This window comes from Mauremys reevesii, unplaced genomic scaffold (assembly GCF_016161935.1).
Source record: "Mauremys reevesii isolate NIE-2019 unplaced genomic scaffold, ASM1616193v1 Contig82, whole genome shotgun sequence".
NCBI lineage: Eukaryota > Metazoa > Chordata > Testudines > Geoemydidae > Mauremys > Mauremys reevesii.
In genome coordinates, this window is record NW_024100898.1 from 79851 (window position 1) to 100765 (window position 20915).

At 62.5% G+C, this 20915-nt stretch overlaps 1 protein-coding gene across 14 annotated transcripts in view; it reads left to right on the forward strand.

Annotated features, from left to right (window-relative positions):
- SYNGAP1 (synaptic Ras GTPase activating protein 1) overlaps window positions 1-19925 on the forward strand; it is a 49069-nt gene extending 29144 nt beyond the window's left edge. For 7 of the 14 annotated variants that reach the window (XM_039519060.1, XM_039519059.1, XM_039519071.1 and 4 more), the window contains 15 exons: window positions 1296-1449; window positions 1863-1961; window positions 3640-4194; window positions 4344-4488; window positions 4914-5058; window positions 5555-5791; window positions 6168-6369; window positions 6624-6802; window positions 6976-7017; window positions 8895-9762; window positions 10050-10223; window positions 10412-10623; window positions 11097-11197; window positions 14354-14436; window positions 17746-19925. In XM_039519060.1, coding sequence (XP_039374994.1) covers window positions 1296-1449; window positions 1863-1961; window positions 3640-4194; window positions 4344-4488; window positions 4914-5058; window positions 5555-5791; window positions 6168-6369; window positions 6624-6802; window positions 6976-7017; window positions 8895-9762; window positions 10050-10223; window positions 10412-10623; window positions 11097-11197; window positions 14354-14436; window positions 17746-17904 — 3355 coding nt within the window. In that variant the 3' untranslated portion in view covers window positions 17905-19925. Of the gene's footprint in view, window positions 1-1295; window positions 1450-1862; window positions 1962-3639; window positions 4195-4343; window positions 4489-4913; window positions 5059-5554; window positions 5792-6167; window positions 6370-6623; window positions 6803-6975; window positions 7018-8894; window positions 9763-10049; window positions 10224-10411; window positions 10624-11096; window positions 11201-14353; window positions 14437-17745 lie in introns of all 14 variants that reach the window. The other 7 variants (XR_005592425.1, XM_039519061.1, XM_039519068.1 and 4 more) reach the window with 7 other exon arrangements.
- Window positions 19926-20915: the final 990 nt, after the last annotated feature.

Consider the following 20915-nt stretch of genomic DNA (forward strand, 5'->3'; position numbering starts at 1 on the left):
GGCGCCCGCCCCCACTCTGCTCCAGTGACGGCAGAGCCGAGCCCAGCCGAGCTCTGAGTCGCTGCCTCCCGGAGACGCAGGGGCCTCTCTGCTTACGCAGCCCAGTCGCTAAAAATAACCCGCTGGGGGCGGCCACTCACCTGCACCAGCTGGGGGGTGCCTTGTGTGTCCTCGCCAGCATGGGGCATCCTCAGGGAACTGAGAGCCAGGACTCCTGGGTTCTATCCCTGGCTTGGGGGATTGGGGGGTCTAGTGAGTTTGGGGGGCTGGAAACCAGAACTCTTCGGTTCTATCTCTGGCTTGGAGGATCGGGGGTGGGGGGTTGGGGTCTAGTGGGTTGGGAACTCCTGGTTTCTGTCTCTAGCTTGGAGGATCGGGGGGGGGGGGTCTAGTGGGTTGGGGGGGCTGGGAGCCAGGGCTCCTGGGTTCCATCCCCAGCTCAGGGAGGGCTGTGGGGTTTAGCAGGTTGAGGTGGGGGGTTCTAGCCCCAGCTGGGAGAGGGGAGAGGTTGACGTCTAGTGGGTTTGTGGCAGGGTTTGGGAGCCAGGATGCCTGAGTTCTATACCCAGCTCGAGGAGGGGCATGGGGTCTAGTGGATTTTGGGGCAGGGACTGGAAGCTCCTGTGTTCTATCTTTAGCTTTTGCCAGAGACTAGAGTGATTTTGCGGAGGGGAAGGTGGGGGTTAAATCCCTTTCCCCTCTGTGTCTGTTTCCTGCTCTGTAACAGGGGGGTAATGGTGCTGCCCCTCTGTCCCTATTCTAATGTGGCTTAGTGTCTATGAAAATGCTATGTGATTTACCTGTGGGTTGCAGCCTCCCAGGGTGACCCCCAGGGACCCTGCGTGGGGCCCTCCTCCCCACTCAGTTAATTTGTGTTTGTCTCTGACTCTTTCTCTCTTTCTCTCTCTCTCGTTCTGCGGTCCAGACCCCCCGGCAGTGCAGAATTGTCTATAGGGGCCCCTCCCATGGCCAGGCGCTGATTCCCCCAGGTACCCCCCGTCCCGGGCACCAGCTGTCTGTGTGGTCTCACCAGTGCCATGGCCACAGCTAGGGCATGTTCTGCACACACCCGGGAGGCTGTAGGACCCCATGCCCCCATAGCTTGGCTGCCCACACGCCCCCCTCAGCGGCTCCAGAGCCCATGTCTCAGTTGTCTCCCCCTCCCTCTCCCCGTCCCATGCTTGTGTCATGGCACCAGATTCACTGTGTTTGATCCTGCTGCACTGGACTCACTCCAATGACACGAGACACAGGGCCCACAAGCCCCCCGTCTCACCAGCTCCCCTCCCCCGCAGAGCCCGCCTCATGCAGAGCTTCAAGGAGTCGCACTCCCACGAGTCCCTGCTGAGCCCCAGCAGCGCGGCTGAGGCCCTGGAGCTCAACCTGGATGAGGACTCCATCATCAAACCCGTGCACAGCAGCATCCTGGGCCAGGAGTTTTGCTTCGAGGTATGGCAGCCCAGCCCGGGGCGCTAGCACCTGCAAGGGAGCAGGGCCCAGGGGCTGGGAGCCAGGACTCCTGGGTTCTGTCCCTGGCTCTGGGAGGGGAGTGGGATCCAGTGGGTTAGAGCAGGGGGGCTGGGAGCCTTGACACCTGGGTTCTATCCCAGCTCTTGAAGGGGAGTGGGGTCTGGTGGGTGGGTTAGAGCAGCGGTCTGGGAGCCAGGACTCCTGGGTTCTGTCCCCAGCTCTGGGAGGGGAGTGGGGTCTGGGAGGGTTAAACTCAGGGGCTAGGAGCCAGGACTCCTGGGTTGTCTCCCCAGCACTGGAAGGGGAAGGAGACGTATGGCTGGGCACCCCTGTCAGGGTGTATGGAAGTACATGTGGCCCTGCTCAGCTGCTCCTCATTCTCTCTTCCTCAGGTCACCACTGCGTCCGGCACCAAGTGCTTTGCTTGCCGCTCAGCCGCAGAGCGCGACAAGTGGATCGAGAACCTGCAGCGAGCTGTGAAACCCAACAAGGTGCTGTAGTGGAGGGAAGCTGGGGGGCAGGGGAGCCCCAGGGGAAAGAAGTGGATACTGGCTGACAGGAGAGCTAAAGGGCAGGAGGCTGGGTCCAGCCCCCCACAGCTGTGCACACATGTCCCTCTCTCCCCACATGTTCGCCTGCTGCCCTACTCCTCAGGAGTTGTGTCCCCCTGCCTGGAGCTACTGTTACCGCCTCAATTTACCACAGAGCACACGCAGTTCCCCACAGCACCAACCCACCTGCCTGGGTCCCATAGCACTGACCCACACACCCCATAGCACCGACCCCTGACTGGGTCCCACAGCACCGACGCACACACCCCATCGCACCAACCCACCTGCCTGGCTCCCATAGCACTGACCCACACACCCCATAGCACCGACCCCTGACTGGGTCCCACAGCACTGACGCACACACCCCATAGCACTGACCCACACACCCCATCGCACCAACCCACCTGCCTGGGTCCCATAGCACCAACCCACACACACCATAGCACTGACCCACACACCCCATCGCACCAACCCACCTGCCTGGGTCCCATAGCACCAACCCACACACCCCATAGCACCGACCCCTGCCTGCATCCCATAGCATCAACCCACACACCCCATCGCACCAACCCACCTGCCTGGGTCCCATAGCACTGACCCACACACCCCATAGCACCAACCCACCTGCCTGGGTCCCATAGCACCGACCCACACACTCCATCGCACCAACCCACCTGCCTGGGTCCCATAGCACTGACCCACACACCCCATAGCACCGACCCCTGCCTGCATCCCATAGCATCAACCCACACACCCCATAGCACCAACCCACCTGCCTGGGTCTCATAGCACCAACCCACCTGCCTGGGTCCCATAGCACCAACCCACACACCCCATAGCACCGACCCCTGCCTGGATCTCATAGCACCAACCCACACACCCCATAGCACCAACCCACCTGCCTGGGTCCCATAGCACCGACGCACACACCCAATAGCACCGACCCCTGCCTGCGTCCCATAGCATCGACCCACACACCCCATAGCACCAACCCACCTGCCTGGCTCCCATAGCACCAACCCACACACCCCATAGCACCGACCCCTGCCTGCGTCTCATAGCACCGACCCACACACCCCATAGCACCAAGCCACCTGCCTGGCTCCCATAGCACCGACCCCTGCCTGGGTCCCATAGCACCAACCCACACATCCCATAGCACAGACCCCAGCCTACATCTTCATCCCCCTGCCTGCGCCCCATAACCCTGACCCACCTGCCTGTCCCCATTCCTACACCCCATATCACCAACCCCTACCTACATCCTCATCCCCCTAACTTGCCTGCACCCGATCTCCCTGTGCTCCATAGCACTGACCCCCATCTAACCCCCTGTGCCCCCTAGGGTAACAGCCAGCACCCCCCCATCTAACCCCGTGTGCCCCCCAGGATAACAGCCAGCCTCCCTGCCCCATCTAACCCCCTGTGCCCCCCAGGATAACAGCCAGCACCCGCCCATCTAACCCCCTGTGCCCCCTAGGGTAACAGCCAGCCTCCCTGCCCCATCTAACCTCCTGTGCCCCCCAGGATAACAGCCAGCGCCCCCCCATCTAACCCCCTGTGCCCCCCGGGGTAACAGGCAGCCCCCTCACCCCATCTAACCCCCTGTGCCCCCCAGGATAACAGCCGGCGGGTGGACAATGTGCTGAAGCTGTGGATCATTGAGGCACGGGAGCTGCCACCCAAGAAGCGCTATTACTGCGAGCTGTGCCTCGACGACATGCTCTACGCCCGCACCACCAGCAAGATGCGCACGGACAATGTCTTCTGGGGCGAGCACTTCGAGTTCAACAACCTGCCAGCCGTGCGCACCATCCGCCTGCACATCTACAAGGACACGGACAAGAAGCGCAAGAAGGACAAGAGCAACTACGTGGGCATGGTCAGCATCCCCATCGCCAGCGTCACCGGGCGCCACTTCGCCGAGCAGTGGTACCCGCTCAGCCAGCCCAGCACCAGCAAGAGCAAGGCCAGCTGCCCTGCTGTGCGCGTCAAGAGCCGCTTCCAGACCATGAGCATCCTCCCCATGGAGCTGTACAAGGAGTTTGCTGAGTATGTGACCAACAACTACCGCATGCTGTGTGCCGTGCTGGAGCCGGTCCTGAGCGTCAAGAGCAAGGAGGAAGTGGCCTGCGCGCTGGTGCACATCCTGCAGAGCACTGGCAAAGCCAAGGTACCGGGAGAGTGGGAGGGACGGTGGCAGAGTTGGAGGACAAAGTGCCCCCTGAACTGTCTACCTCTCAGGTCCTTCTGGGCACAGGGTGGGCAGGTTTGGGGTGTTGGGTCCCCTCGCTCACACCCCCGCCCGGCCTAACCCTGCAGGATTTCCTCTCGGACATGGCCATGACGGAAGTTGATCGGTTCATGGACCGGGAGCACTTGATATTTCGGGAGAACACCCTGGCCACGAAAGCCATAGAGGAGTATCTGAAACTCATTGGCCAGAAATACCTCAAGGACGCCATTGGTGAGTGAGGGAGGGGGAGGGGTTTGCTTACCCTCGTGGGTGTGGGTGCGGAGTCTGGGTCCTGTGCGTGTGAAGGGGGGCATGTGCCCTGCTCCCTGGGAGGCATGTGGGTCTGTGCACCGTGCCTGAGGGATCTGTATGCCCAGAGGGTGGGATCTGGGGTTTAGGGGCGTTAGCCCTGTACCCAGCCTGGCGATGGGGTGTGATCCCCAACCGAACAGCTGGTCCTGGCACTGGGATACACCTGAGTTGGCATCTCACTCCATCTGGTCTCTGGAGAGGCTGGTGGAGCACCCCCTCCCCAGCTTCAGTTCCCTGACGGATAGGACGGAGTGTGCAGGGTGGTAGGAGCTGGATCCTGGGGCTGTGTCCAGCCTGGCACCCCTATCCCTGCCCCACTAGCTCTCTGCCCTCTATTCCTGCAGGTGAGTTCATCCGGGCGCTCTACGAGTCAGAGGAGAACTGTGAGGTTGACCCCATGAAATGCTCCTCATCCACCCTGCCTGACCACCAGGCCAACCTGCGTATGTGCTGTGAGCTGGCGCTCTGCAAGGTCGTCAATTCGCACTGGTGGGTGCCAGCTGGCAGAGAGATGGTGGCATGTCCAGGGGCAGGGAGTGAGCAGGTGCTGTGCAGGGTTAGCAGTGCAATTGTGCAGCACAGTGTGGGGGGATTTGAGGGAACGGGTGGAGGCAGGAGGTGGAGGGCCAGGGGAGGGAGGAGGTGGTGAGGGCACTGAGAGTTCAGGCAGAAGCTGAGGAAGGTGTGTGCCCTATGGCGATGTGTATGGGGGACTCCGGAGCTCACCGATGTCCCTGCCACCCCTGCACTCTGTTCCCATGGGATCTGAAGGCCATCGGTGCCCTGTGGAGGGGGTGGGCTCAGGGCTGTGTGTGGGTCATTGATGACCCCTCTGCCCTCCCCACAGTGTGTTCCCGCAGGAGCTGAAGAAGGTCTGTGCCCTGTGGGGAGCACACGGGCTCGGGGGGGGGGGGGCATGGGCTCTGGGGGCATATGGTCTCAGGAGGCCTGGGGGGTCACTGATGGCCCTTCATCCTCCCCACAGTGTGTTCCCGCGGGAGCTGAAGGAGGTGTTTGCCTCGTGGCGTCTGCGCTGCGCTGAGAGGGGACGTGAGGACATCGCTGACCGGCTGATCAGTGCCTCGCTCTTCTTGCGCTTCCTGTGCCCGGCGGTCATGTCGCCCAGCCTCTTTGGGCTCATGCAGGAGTACCCAGACGAGCAGACGTCCCGCACGCTGACCCTCATCGCCAAAGTCATCCAGAACCTGGCCAACTTCAGCAAGTGAGAGATGCACCATGGACCAGGGCATCAGGGTGGGACATCACGGGTGTGGGGAATTTTTTTGGGGGGGGGGCAACTTAGGGTTCTACACCCTGCTGACTCAAGCCCCCCCACCCTTGGCAGGTTTCAGCCACACAGAGAAGTATGTGTCATTCAGAGATGAGTTCCAGGAGGGTTCTGCGCATTGTATGGGGCTGTATGTAGGGGGTGCTGTACTCCATGGACCCCTCTGCCTGCTGGCAGGGTCAGCAGCAAGGAGTACATGACGTTCGTGAACGAGTTCCTGGGTGGGAGTGGGCCAGCATGGGAGGGGGCCTGGGTGTTGTATGGGGGGGTTCTGTACCCCACTAACCCACCCCCCTCAACCCCACACCAGGTTCGGCAGCAAGGAGGAGTACATGGCATTCATGAACGAGTTCCTGGAGCTGGAGTGGGCCAGCATGCAGCAGTTCCTCTATGAGATCTCAAACCTCGACACCCTGACCAACAGCAGCAGCTTTGAGGGCTACATTGACCTGGGCCGCGAGCTCTCCACACTGCATGCTCTGCTCTGGGAGGTCATGCCCCAGCTCAGCAAGGTACAGAGACCTCGGACATGGGGCTAGGAGCCACGACTCCTGGGTTCCTTCCCAGCTCTTGGAGGGGAGTGGGGGATGAAAGCCAGAACTCCTGGATTCTCTCCCAGCTCTGGGAGGGGAGTGGGGACTAGTGGGGTAGAGCAGGGGGGGCTGGGAGCCAGGACGCTTGGGTTCTCTCCTGGCTCTAGGAGGACAGCCGGGATCCCCAGGTCTCATGCTAACCCCCTCCCCTGTCTTTCTGCCCCTGGCCCCAGGAAGCCCTGATCAAGCTAGGCCCCCTGCCTCGGCTGCTCAACGACATCAGCGTCGCCCTCAGGAACCCGCATATCCAGCGGCAGCCAAGTCACCAAGGGGAGCGCCTGCAAACTAAGCCCATCATCCTGCGGGGGCCATCCTCTGACATGCAGCCCTACATGATGCGTGACCTCAACAGGTGAGTGAGTCTGGGGCTGGGGGCTGGAGGGAAGTGGGAGACAGCAGGGCACTGGATAGGGCTGCAAACCCAATTCACTGCGGGGAGCATCTCCCTTTGCCCCCCCCTTTCCCATGTAGGATCCTGTCCAGGTCTCCCCCCAACACTAACTGCTGCCTCTGCTCCCCATGCAGCTCCGTCGATCTGCAGCCCTACATGGTGCGGGGCCTCAACAGGTGAGTCCTGGCACGGTCCCCACACTGGCCCCATACCGTCCGGTACACCCCCCTGCCGCCCCACCCACCCTTCCTGATGGGGAGCAACGCCACCATTCCCCTTCCTTGCCCTGCACCGGTCCCAGGGGGACACAGGGAGTGAGCACTGCCCTGTTCCAAGTAGCTCTGTGTGAGGCCTGGGCAGCACCAGACTGGGCCCATTTCCTCCTCTGGGGGCTCCTGTGGAGTCTGTGTGCAGGAGGCTCATTTTTGGGGAGCTGCAGGGGGACTAGGAAGGGATGGTCACACATCATGGTCTGCTCAGAGACTCCCCCATCCCTTATTCCCCAGGGGCCATGGGCTGGGGCTGCTCTTCCTCCCGTCTATCCTCCCCCCCCACGGGCTGCTCCCCGACTCCCCCATCCCCCAGGGGCCATGGGCTGGGGCTGCTCTTCCCCCCGTCTGTCCTCCCCCCCCCCCGGGCTGCTCCCCGACTCCCCCATCCCCCAGGGGCCATGGGCTGGGGCTGTTCTTCCCCCGTCTGTCCTCCCCCTGTCCCCGGGCTGCTCCCCAACTCCCCATCCCCAGGGATCCATGGGCTGGGGCTGTTCTACCCCGTCTGTCCTCCCCGGGCTGCTCCCAACTCCCCATCCCCAGGGGCCATGGACTGGGGCTGTTCTCCCCCGTCTGTCCTCCCCCCCCGGGCTGCTCCCCATCCCCAGGGGCCATGGACTGGGACTGTTCTTCCCCCACAAGTCTGTCCTCCCCCCCAGGCTGCTCCCCGACTCCCCATCCCCAGGGCCATGGGCTGGGGCTGTTCTTCCCCCTCCGTCTGTCCTCCCCCCAGGCTGCTCCCCGACTCCCCATCCCCAGGGGCCATGGGCTGGGGCTGCTCTTCCCCGTCTGTCCTTCCCCCGGGATGCTCCCGACTCCCCATCCCCGGGGATCCAGGGCTGGGGCTGTTCTACCCCACGTCTGTCCTCCCCCCGGGCTGCTCCCCGACTCCCCCATCCCCCCGGGGCCATGGACTGGGGCTGTTCTACCCCCGTCTGTCCCCCGGGCTGCTCCCCAACTCCCCATCCCCAGGGGCCATGGGCTGGGGCTGCTCGTCCCCCCGTCTGTCCTCCCCCCGCCCCCGGGCTGCTCCCGACTCCCCATCCCCAGGGCCATGGGCTGGGGCTGCTCTTCCCCGTCGGTCCTCCCCCCGGGCTGCTCCCCGACTCCCCCATCCCCCAGGGGCCATGGGCTGGGGCTGTTCTTCCCCGTCTGTCCTCCCCCGCCCCGGGCTGCTCCCGACTCCCCATCCCCGGGATCCAGGGCTGGGGCTGTTCTACCCCGTCTGTCCTCCCCGGGCTGCTCCCCAACTCCCCATCCCCAGGGGCCATGGACTGGGGCTGTTCTCCCCATCTGTCCTCCCCCGCCCCGGGCTGCTCCCCATCCCCAGGGGCCATGGACTGGGACTGTTCTCCCCACAAGTCTGTCCTCCCCCAGGCTGCTCCCCAACTCCCCATCCCCCAGGGCCCATGGGCTGGGGCTGTTCTACCCCCCGTCTGTCCTCCCCCCAGGCTGCTCCCCAACTCCCCATCCCCGGGGCCATGGGCTGGGGCTGCTCTTCCCCGTCTGTCCTCCCCCGGGCTGCTCCCCAACTCCCCCATCCCCCAGGGGCCATGAGCTAGGGCTGTTCTTCCCCGTCTGTCCTCCCCCCCAGGCTGCTCCCCCACTCCCCATCCCCCGGGGCTCTGGGCTGGGGCTGCTCTTCCCCCCGTCTGCCCCCCCAGGCTGTTCCAACTCCCCACCCCCCAGGAGCCCTGGGCTGGGGCTGCTCACTGCTCCCTTCTCCCCATCCCCGCTGGAGCATTGGCCCTAGTGCTGACCACTTGGCCTTTCTGCCCCCACAGCTCCATGGACATGACCCGGTTGCCTTCGCCCACCAAGGAGAAGGGCTCCAAGGACATGTTCTTTGTGACGCGTCCCCCCCTGGCCCGCTCCTCGCCTGCCTACTGCACCAGCAGCTCCGACATCACTGAGCCTGACCAGAAGATGCTGAGCGTCAACAAGAGCGTCTCGATGCTGGACCTGCAGGACAGCCGCATGAACAGCGTCTCCAACCTGCAGAGTGTGGGCGACATGCTCAACAGTAGCCAGGCCTCCATCACCGCAGCCATGGGACTGCGGCCCAGTCGCCTCTCGCAGGGCAGTGGCTCCAGCATCGCGGCTGGCCTGCGGCTCAGCCACATGGGAGTCACCACTGATGGGGCTGCAGCCCAGCAGCTTAGGGTGCCCCTCTCCTTCCAGAACCCCCTCTTCCACATGGCCTCAGACGGGCCCTCAGCTGCACCCTCGCACCGGCCGTCTGAGGGCAACCCCGACACCTTTGCCCCCTTCCACGGCTACAGCAAAAGCGAGGATCTGTCCGCCAGTAAGCACATCATCCACAGCCACAGCTACAGTGACGAGTTCACCCGCCAGGGCTCCGAGTTCACCAAGCGCCAGCTCTCGCTGCAGGAGAACCTGCAGAACATGCTCTCCCCCCCACAGATCACCATCGGGCCCCAGCCCCAGCGAGCCCCGCCCCAGCCGCAGCCCCAGGTCCCACTTCAGCGCGGAAAGTCTCAGCAGCTGACGGTCAGCGCTGCCCAGAAACCCCGGCCCTCCAGTGGCAACCTGCTGCAGTCACCTGAGCCCACCTACGGGCCAGCCCGTGCCCGCCAGCAGTCGGTCACCAAGGAGACGCCCTCTGCACTCAAGCCAACCATTACCAAGCAGGTGTGGGGAGGGCAGGAAGGGAGGCAAGGTGTGTGGGCGGTGGGGAGGGGTGTCAGTGAGTGGGGAGATGGGGCAGAGTGGACAGGTGGGGAGTGGTACAAAGGGGGACAGTGAGGAGGCTCAGGGGTCAGTCCTCAGGAGTGGAGCGTCAGTACTGCTCAGGGTGGGTAGCTGACCTTCAGGTAGGGGTGGTGGTCTGTCTTCCAGGGGCCCCAACAGGGCGGTGGGGGGAGTCTCTGGGGCAGGGAGGGGCTCTCATTCCATGCTCACTAACTCTCCCCCCACAGCCATCGCACACGCCTTCCACGTTGAACCCGGTCATGCCGGCCTCTGAGCGCACCGTGGCCTGGGTTTCCAACATGCCACACCTGTCAGCCGACATTGAGAGCTCCCACATCGAGCGCGAGGAGTACAAGCTGAAGGAGTACTCCAAATCCATGGATGAGAGCCGGCTGGACCGGGTAAGAGAACCCAGGAGGCCTGACTCACAGCAACCACCCCTGCTTTAACCCACTAGACCCCACGCCTCTCCTCATGCCAAGGATAGAACGCAGGAGTCCTGGCCCCCAGTCCTTCACAGTGGGGAGGCACGAGCCCCTGCCTCGAGGCAGAAGTGCCCTCATGGCCATCACATTGCCTCTCCCTCCAGGTGAAGGAATATGAGGAGGAGATCCACTCACTGAAAGAGCGGCTGCACATGTCGAACCGCAAGCTGGAGGAGTACGAGCGGCGCCTGATGTCACAAGAGGAGCAGACCAGCAAGATCCTGATGCAGTACCAGCAACGGCTGGAGCAGAGTGAGAAGCGGCTGCGCCTGCAGCAGGTGGAGAAGGACTCACAGATCAAGAGCATCATCGGCAGGTGAGGGGCGGATCGGAGTGGTGGGGCCTTATGGTAGGGTCACTGGGTCCTGGGCATGTGCGGGGAAAGTGGGGGCCACGGGGTCCCTGGCACATGTTGGGGAAGATGGGAGGTCACAAGGTCCCTGGCACACATGGGGGGGAGGCTCATGGCAGAGGCACAGGATCCCTGGCATGTGTGGGGAGATGGGGGTCACGGGGTCCCTGATACATGGCTATGAGGGGGTCATGAGGTCCCCAGCACACACAGGAGCTGGGGTGGGGGGTCATAGGAGGATCCCCTCAGAGATCCTGAACTCAGGGCAGGGAGGGAACAGTGCCTCTAGGAGCTGCCTCCCATCACATCCCCCAGGTACCTGCCGTGGCCTCTGCCCCCCCCAGGGACCTGCTCCATCTGCCCCCTACCCCACTGGGTGTTAGCTGTCAGGGACCCTTGGCCTCCCCCCGCGGGAGCCCGGATTGACTCCAGTGAAGCCTGTCCCTGCAGGTTGATGCTGGTGGAGGAGGAGCTGCGCAGGGATCACTCGGCCGCCCACGACGTCTCCGAACCCCGGAAACGCCTGCTCGACGCTCAGGTGGAAATTACAATGTCATTTTTCTTTTCTGTGTCTCCATTTCCCATCCCATCTCGTCTGCTGTCTGTGCCACGGGCAGGGCTAGTGCTGGGGGAAACCGATGGATGGACCCGGAGCAGGGCTAGTGCTGGGGGAAACCAATGGATGGACCCGGAGCAGGGCTAGTGCTGCGGAGACAGCCCGATGGATGGACCCGGAGCAGGGCTAGTGCTGGGGAGACAGCCCGATGGATGGACCCAGAGCAGGGCTAGTGCTGGGGAGACAGCCCGATGGATGGACCCGGAGCAGAGCTAGTGCTGGGGGAAACCGATGGATGGACCTGAAGCAGGGCTAGTGCTGGGGGAAACCGATGGATGGACCCGGAGCAGGGCTAGTGCTGGAGGAAACTGATGGATGGATGGACCAGGAGCAGGGCTAGTGCTGGGGGAAACTGATGGATGGACCCGGTGCAGGGCTAGTGCTGGAGGAAACTGATGGATGGATGGACCAGGAGCAGGGCTAGTGCTGGGGGAAACCGATGGATGGACCCGGTGCAGGGCTAGTGCTGGGGGAAACTGATGGATGGACCCGGAGCAGGGCTAGTGCTGGGGAGACAGCCCGATGGATGGACCAGGAGCAGGGCTAGTGCTGGGGGAAACTGATGGATGGACCCGGAGCAGGGCTAGTGCTGGGGAGACAGCCCGATGGATGGACCCGGAGCAGGGCTAGTGCTGGGGAGACAGCCCGATGGATGGACCAGGAGCAGGGCTAGTGACAGCCCGATGGATGGAAGAGTAGGGGGCAGGGCTGGGAGAGGTGGATGGAGAAATGAGGGTTAGAGTTGGAGGACACAGACATACTGACCGCCACAGCATTAGGACCAGGAAGGAGGAAGGCCTAGGGCTGGGAGAGGATGACAAATGATTGGACGGGGAGGGCTAGCACTGTGTTAGCCCTAGACGACGTTCCTGCCTCTTGGGGACGTAGGATCAGGGTGCTCACAGGGTGAGGGGGCCAGTGCACCCTTACAGTACTTTCAGCAGGCCTGGGATTCAGTGCCTCCTCCAGGGGCTAGAGACAGGCGGCTCCAGGCCCCAGCACTCCAAGCGCGTGCTTGGGGCGGCACGCCGCGGGGGGCGCTCTGCCGGTCGCCAGGAGGGCGGCAGGCGGCTCCAGTGGACCTCCCGCAGGTGTGCCTGCGGATGCTCCACCGAAGCCGCGGGACCAGCGGACCCTCCGCAGGCACGTCTGTGGGAGGTCCACCAGAGCCATGGGACCGGTGACCGGCAGAGCGCCCCCCGTGGCGTGCCTCCGTGCTTGGGGCGGCGAAATAGCAAGAGCCACCCCTGGATAGAGGTGAAGAGGGGCCCTGGGCAGTGGGGACTTCTTGGGTCCATGGGGTTTAGGATGAGGAGATGCCATCTGGACACCATGAGAAATAGCTCCCCTCCCCATCCCTCCCTCTCTGACTTTTGAGCAACTCCACAATAAAACTCTCTATTCCCCAATCATCCCCTCACACAACCCCTACACATTCCCCCATGAAACCCAACAATCCCTCACATAGCTCCCCCAAAATCACCCAATCTGACACCATAATGCCCCCAATAATCCCCCTCCCACATTTCCCCCAATAAACTCTCAGCCCCCAGAGTGGTTCCATCACCTCCTGATACTCAAGCTCTGAGAGCTGACATGGGCCTTGCAGCCTGGCCAGCAAGGGACATGGGACAGGTAAGAATAGCCTCCAAAGCTAGGTGTTGTGTTCGGAGTCCTGGGAGGCCGTGGGGCCTGGCTCAGGGGCTAGTGAGGCCTGTGCAGGGATTGGAGCCCGGCTCAGGGGGCTATAAAGCCTGTGCAGCGACTGGGACCCAAAGAAGCCGTGGAGCACAGCTCAGGGGCTAGTGAGGCCTGTGCAGGGATTGGGGCCCGAGGAGGCCTTGGGGCCTGGCTCAGGGGCTAGTGAGGCCTGTGCAGGGATTGGGGCCCGAGGAGGCCGTGGGGCCTGGCTCAGGGGCTAGTGAGGCCTGTGCAGGGATTGGGGCCCGAGGAAGCCGTGGGGCCTGGCTCAGGGGCTAGTGAGGCCTGTGCAGGGATTGGGGCTCGAGGAGGCCGTGGGGCCTGGCTCAGGGGCTAGTGAGGCCTGTGCAGGGATTGGGGCCCGAGGAGGCCGTGGGGCCTGGCTCAGGGGCTAGTGAGGCCTGTGCAGGGATTGGGGCCCGAGGAGGCCTTGGGGCCTGGCTCAGGGGCTAGTGGGGCCTGGCTCAGGGGCTAGTGAGGCCTGTGCAGGGATTGGGGCTCGAGGAGGCCGTGGGGCCTGGCTCAGGGGCTAGTGAGGCCTGTGCAGGGATTGGGGCCCGAGGAGGCCGTGGGGCCTGGCTCAGGGGCTAGTGAGGCCTGTGCAGGGATTGGGGCTCGAGGAGGCCGTGGGGCCTGGCTCAGGGGCTAGTGAGGCCTGTGCAGGGATTAGGGCTCGAGGAGGCTGTGGCGCCCGGCTCAAGGCCTAGTGAGGTGGGGGCAGTGATTGGGGTCCGAGGAGGCCGTGGGGTCCAGCTTGAGGTTAGGATTTCCACCTGTCTGTGATTGTCCCTTGTTTGAGGTGGCTGTCCTGGGAAGTCGAGAGACCAATCGGTGATATGCTAAGGGACATGGTGCTTTCCTAAAAGGTCTTTTAAAATAAAGCGGGGTTCCTTATTTTCCCCATGCTTTCCTCTTATTTGCACCCTGCCAAGGTGGTCACCATATAGATATTAGTGTCTGGATATGGGGCTGGGTGCCCTGGGGTCAGTGTACAGATACTGGGTGGTGTGTGTGTGTGAGGATTTTGAGGTAGCTGTGTAGCTCTAGCAGCTGTTCACCTGGCTGTCCCAGCATGAGCCAGTGGCAGGAATGTCTCCCCTCTTCCTTGGCCGTCCCCATGTGCCCCAGAGCTGGGTCAAGTTGGCCCTGGATCTGTGGGTGCAGCGAGGGGTCAGGGAGAGGGCTTCAATCATGATTTTCCCAGGCCCCTTCCCCCTGCTGCCCCCAGCACTTCCCAGCCCTCTCCCATCTTGGGTCTGTGGACCCCTCCTGTTTTCTGGGGAGACGATGGAGTCAGCGATGGGGTGATCTGTGCTCCCACCGGGGGGCACCAGTGCCGGGGCCCTGACCCGTCTGTTTCTCTCCTCTTCATCCTAGCTTTTCATCAGGTAACTCTCTCTGACTCTGCTTTTGTCACGTGGAGGGATCGGGGGGACTCTCGCCGTTCGGTAGCAGATCAGGTGGGTCCTTTCCTCTCCTCCCCCTCAACCCCCATCTGCACACGCACCCCCTCTCCTTCTGTGCATCACCCCTCCCTGTAGAGACTAGCAAACTACATTCTCCTTCCCCATTAGGTTCAATTAACTCCGTTGTCTGGTTGGTTCTATCCCCCCTGCCCCGCCGAAGGTCCAGCCTCTCTCTCTCTCCAGTGGGCCCAGACCACTGAGTACTGGCATGGCTGGGGGGGATTGAACCTGGCACCGTGGAGCCTGGTCAGAACATTTCACAGACACTCTCTCTCTTGGGGGCAGCGCTGCGGGTGCTGCCTGTGCTGCTCAGCCCCAGGGCCTGCCTTCACCTTCCTGTTGTGGGCTTTTTCCAGGCCTTCCCATAAGCCTCTCGGTCTTGCTGGCTGCTTCCATCAACTCTGGGGAGCCGCTCCACACCCCACAGGATTTGGGGGTCTCAGGCTAGAGCAGTTCCCCCATCATGAGGTGGCCAGTAGCTGAGAAGAGAACATCAGAACGCACCCTGTGGCAACCAAGTCTTTACTGGGTGGCTGCCTCCAGCCCCAGAGGGGAGAATTGCCTGGGTATTGCATCACAGTCTCCCCGGATCCTCGCTCCCTGTTGTGACACAGATGGGCTGGGGAAAGGTGCCAGTTGGATGTGGGCAATTTGGGCCAGTATTTCTCTGGTCTTTTCCATCCCAGTGCCCTCTGCTTGAGTGCTCCTCCCTGTGCTGCCTCTGGTGAGATCCCCTCACACCTTCCACTGGCCACTAGCAGAGACAGGAGATGGGTCTAGATGAGCCCCTGTCTGATCTGCACCAGCCGACCCATGCTGGGATGCCGCACGAGGACCATTTAGTGGTACAGGACAATCACGTGTGTCAGGAATAAACGTCACCTGTCAGCCTATCCCCATCCTGTCTGCCTTCCTGCCCCCCTGCTCCCGGACTCGGGGCTCATCTGACGCTGGCCTGGGGTGCATTCCCACCAGAGTAGCCCATGAACCTCTCTTGGGGTAGTGGCAGCACTTCTGTTTCCTTGGAGCTGGGTTGGGAGTCACCAGGCAGCCTGTGCTGCCCCCACCAACACCTCATGAGTTCTCTGCAGTGCTGGGGGTGATCCCTTTCCCTTGTGCCCTCGCTTCACCCTGTCTTCAGCACAAAGCAGGTTCCTGTGGAGAGCTGCATTCTTCTGAGGGGGGCTGAGCCTCGGGGCCCAGGTCTTGCCCACATAAGCACCCTTCCCTTGAAAGACTGGGGGAGCAGTGCTGGGAGGGAGGATGAGGGGGAATCAGAGCTGGGGTGGAGGCTGATTGGGGAGTTAAATTGGGGGAATGTTGGGGGAAACATCTCTCACCAGACAAGGGCAGTTAGTGTTTTGTTAGTGTCTGTGAGTGTCTTCCCCAGCGCTAACCCCCCAGTTTCATACCCGTCTCGTTTCCACCTCCTGTCTTGTCTGTCTACGCCGCATCTCACTGGAACCTGTAACTCCTATTGAATTGGGGGGGGAGGGCTGTGTTCACCTCCCAGGGGCAGAACCAGGGAGTCTGGGGCAGGGAGTGGGATCCTCGGGTCACAGCCCTGAGCCCACTTGCAGGGAATCTCTTTCCCACAGTCCTGATTTCAGGTGTTCTGGCTCCCCAGGGGCTGGGCTGCAGTGGGGGTGTCTGCGTCTCATGTGTGCGTTGTGAGGGGAGGGCATGTGCAGTGTAACATGGGGGTGGGTGTGTGTCTGTGTCCTGTGAGCACATGTGTCGGGAGGCACAGGTCTCAGCAATGAGAGCACAGTCCACCGTCCAGAGGGGGGCGCCCCGGAATGCTCCCGGGTGGTGCCGGACGGCAGGCGTGAAAGGTTAGTGCCCGCGTAGGGAGGGCGTGCGTGGGAAAGTTGTTCTCGGTGGTGATGGTGTGGGGCTATGTGGAGGAGGGGATAGCATGGACAGACTGTGATTCCACCATATCCCCCAAGGCAGTGTGGGGGACAGACCCACAGCCCTGAGCTGGGCTCCTATGTCATGGACTCAGCAGCTGCCTTGGCCTCATTCACAGCCCCCTCAAACTCCATCCTGTGCCAACGGAAGGACTATAGGAACAATGGGAGCAAGAGTCTGTTCCCCACCTGGCCCCCATGGCAGTGGGGTCTCTCCCCCACTTGTCCCTAGCCTGAGTGGGCTGGGGCAGGTTTGCCGTGTCCCCAGTGACCTCCCTCTGAAATAGCGCTGGGGAAATGTGAGCCTGTAAACCGGCAGCATGCTGAGCAAGGGGTGTGCCCCCAAGATTGGGGTTACACAGCAGAAAGGGGCATGGTGAGGGGAAGCTTTACCCTTGATAGACTGGGATAAAAGTGCCTTGTACCCTTCTAGCTTATTCCCCTTCAGGAATGGCTGGCTGCTCGCAGCACCTTTTCATCACTGTATCCACACTACTAGCAAGGGTGTCTGGCTTTAACCCCTGCAGGACAGTAAAAGCAGGACACCATTCAGATGTAGAGAGCCTTTCATGAGAGCTGGGCTGCTGGTAGGCAAAGATTTTCCAGGGTATTTAGTGCCGGAGGATGCAGATAGGCACCTAGTAGGGTTTTAAAAAATTTCCAGACAGATTAGGTACTGAAGTCCGGTCTGTAAATCTGGCCAGAAGGGATGTGCTCAAGCTGGGAGAGGGAGCCTGCAGTATATCGGGGACTGGAACGCAGAGCTCCTGCATCCCAGGTGAGCACCCTACCCACCACTCTGGCATTCCTCCCTATGGTAAATTAATCTCAGGATAGCTGTGTCTGCCCTGGGATCCTAGTGGTACCCAGGTACTAGTAAGACGTCACCACCCCTAACTTACAGCTTTTAAGAGTAGACCGGGCTAGCTAGGTCTGTGTTGACCAGGTGGTAGCTGGCTGGGCATAGGGTTTGTCCAGCTGGGTGCTACGAGAAGTGAATTACATTGGGGATGTTAACATGTTTTCCAGTAGGAATCCTTTTTCTTTTGTCCCACTGTGTGTTTGGGGTGCACTGCTGGAATCCACTGTTAGCTAACACGCCCACCCCATGAGCTGACAGGCCAGAGAAAACTTGGGGCCATCCTCTCCTACTAAGAAAACAAGGAACAACCCCCCAGGAGAACCCCTACCATTTCTGTGTTGGTGCCGGATGCTCCTGGCTCAGGTCGGCCCCATGGACCGAGCTGTCTGGCTGGATGTAGGCACTGGGGCAGAGAGCTGGGGCAGGGGTTGCCATCTGGGTAGGTGTCTGGTGGGCGGGGCTGCAGATTGAGCGGCTGAGCCCCCGTAACGTTAATAAATAAGCCTTTGCTCTGTGTCTGTGTTGCAGGAGAGGCAGCTTTCCGCCGTGGGTACAGCAAACCCGCGTTTGAGCGGCGCTTTGGCCCAGCCATGGAACGGGATCCTGCCCGCCCAGCCACCGCCTCCGCCCCCGCGACTCCAGATCACGGAAAATGGAGAGTTCCGCAACACCGCTGCTGAGCACTAGCCACCGCCCCCGCGAGACGCGGCCCGGGGAAGATGGGGGGCACCCCCAGCCCGCAGCTCGGCGGGAGCAGCAGAGACCCTGGCAGGGACACAGTGCCCCTCCCAAGCAAATAAACCTGCACTGGGGGGGCACCCCCTTTGCCCCCTCCCCTTGCACCAGCGTCCCCCCGTCCCCCCCGTTCCTGCCTCCTTGAACCAGCCTCCCCACACTGTCCTCGGGGACAGTTCAATGCTTTGAACTCAACTTCAGGGTGTTTTATAGCAGAACACAGATGACAATCTTACACCCCCTCCCATACACCTTCCCCTCTCCTCCCAGAGGGAGCAGGGCTGACACCTCCTCCGCCCCTCCATGGACCTCCGCTTCCCCCTGGAGGAAATTGGGACATTACCTCTTCGCCACTTCGAATTTCTCAGGAGTGGTCTCATCCTCCCCCTGACAGCCATTTTATAGTATTGCCCTCTCCTTTCCTGGTGTGTGCCCATGGGAGAGGGGAGGGAGTAAACTCACCTCCAACCTGCCCCCAGGAGCCAGGGCGGGGGGCAGCTAGGGGGGCTGATTTTGGTTGGCCGTGTTCCTGGAGGTTTAATGAAAGTTGAGTCTTTAATTCCTGGAGACAATCCTGGAGGGTTGGCAACTGAGACTGGAGGCAGCTTGAGCCAAAGCTGTCCCCATTTCCCTTCATGTGCAGGTCTCTGCTTGGCTCCAGCTCCCCAGGACAGGAGCATTCCTCAGAGGGGGTAGAGGTTTCACTAACAGGGAAGGGCTCCCAGCTCTTTGTCCCAGTATTTCTCTCTCTCTCTCTCCCCCCCCCCCCACCCCTCCAGCAACGGGATGTGGGTCAGGGTGGAAGGCTTGTGGAGTTGCAGGTACTCTCCCTGCCCCACCCATCACACGCTAGCCTCACCCCCAGCAAGGCAGGGCTGCCCCACACCATTGCCTTGGCCAAGGGAGAGACCACCCCCTCTTTCCTGCCTGGCCAGGGTCAGTGCTGGGGTTTGCCCCTCACCTCTGCCATTCCTACCTGGTGTCAGCACTGGGGGTCTCCCCACAACTCCCACCTGGTGCCAGTGCTGGGATCCCATCACCCTCTCCCTCTGCTCTCTGCGCTCTCTATATTCAGATAAAGGGCTTTGCCTGCTCAGCCCCCCCTTCTCCCCCCCCATGTGTCCTGCACCCACCCCAGTCTTTGGAAATGACAATTATCTAGACATTGATCGGGGGGGGGGTTCCTGGGAGGGGCTCGCTCTTTCTTTCCTTCCTGTTCTCAGACCCCCCATCCCCCCAATCTGGGGTTGGTGGGGGGGGAACAACCAACAAAATAATTAAGAAGCCATTTCTCTGCCCACCCGCCTGCGTGTGCAGGGCACCGGGGCAGGGGAGCGCCCTCCCCCCCCACACCTGAGCACGGAGAACTGGAGGGGACTCTTGTGGCTATTCACCGTCGTGCTATGGTCTGAGCTGCTGGGTGAATGTGTTCAGCGCAGTGATTGTACTGGGTGTTTCTTTGCTGTTTCTGTGTCTCTATTTCAGACTCTGGCGAGGACAAGACTCGCCATTAACCAGCCCTCCCCTGCCCCCTACCCCACCTCAGTCCATATTTCTTTTGTAAGGACTCTCCCCTTCCTCCCCCCCCCCAACAGCGGCGACTCGGGCGGCGCCATGATATTTATACGTATTAATTATTATTATTATTATATAAAAGTTTGTACATATGTGAAATTTCCTCTCCCCTGCCCCGCCTCCCCCGGCCCATCCTGGCCGCATCGCCCCCAGGCTGGGAGCTGTAATTACCACCGGATTTGTACTGTACATAGACCTCTCCGGACCTCAGTCTCTGTACATAGCCCCCACCCTGGGAAGAGAGTTCAGGTCACGAGCGCCCGCCCCGACGCGGCGTCGGGCTCCCCGGGCGTCTCTCTCTCTCCGTTTTCTTTTATGTCAGTTTTATTTTTTCTCATTTTTTCTGGAGTGTGTGGTGCCAACGGAGAAACGTTTAATAAACAGCGATTGTTCTTTTACCCACCTTGCCTGGGGCCGCAGGGCACGGCCGGGGAGGGGGCAGGACACGGATATGGGGGAAGCTCCGAGGTTCGCAGGGCACAGCCCGGGAGGGGAAGCTCGCGGAGAGCGCAGGACACAGTGCGGGGGGGGGAGCTCCCTGGGGGGCCACAGGGCACGGCCCGTGGGCAGGAGTTCCGGGGGTAGGAGCACAGGGCACGGCCCGGGAGGGGAAGCTCCGTGGGGAGGGCGCAGGGCACGGCCCGGGGCAGGAGTTCCGGGGGTGCAGGGCACGGCCCGGGAGGAAGCTCCGGGGAGGCGCAGAGCACAGCCCGGGGCAGGAGTTCCTGGGGCGGGGGCGCAGGGCACGGCCCGGGAGGAAGCTCCGGGAGGGCGCAGGGCACAGCCGGGGCAGGAGTTCCGGGGGCGCAGGGCACGGCCCGGGAGGAGCTCCGGGGTGAGGGCGCAGGGCACGGCCCGGGAGGAAGCTCCGTGGGAGGGGTGCAGGGCACGGCCCGGGGCAGGAGTTCCTGGGGGGCGCAGGGCACGGCCTGGGAGGAAGCTCCGTGGGGGCGCAGGGCACGGCCCGGGAGGAAGCTCCGTGGGGGCGCAGGGCACGGCTCGGGGCAGGAGTTCCGGGGCGCAGGGCACGGCCCGGGGCAGGAGTTCCGGGGGCAGGAGTTCCGGGGGCCGGAGGGCGCAGGGCACGACCCGGGAGGGGAAGCTCCGGGGGGGGTGCAGGGCACGGCCCGGGAGGGGAAGCTCCGGGGGAGGAGGGGGCAGGGCACGGCCCGGGGGCAGGAGTTCCGGGGGGGCGCAGGGCCCGGCCCGGGAGGGGAAGCTCCGGGGGGGGTGAGGGCGCAGGGCACGGCCCAGGGGCAGGAGTTCCGGGGCGCAGGGCACGGCCCGGGAGGAAGCTCCGGGGTGAGGGTGCAGGGCACGGCCCGGGAGGAAGCTCCGTGGGGGCGCAGGGCACGGCCCGGGGCAGGAGTTCCGGGGGCAGGAGGGCG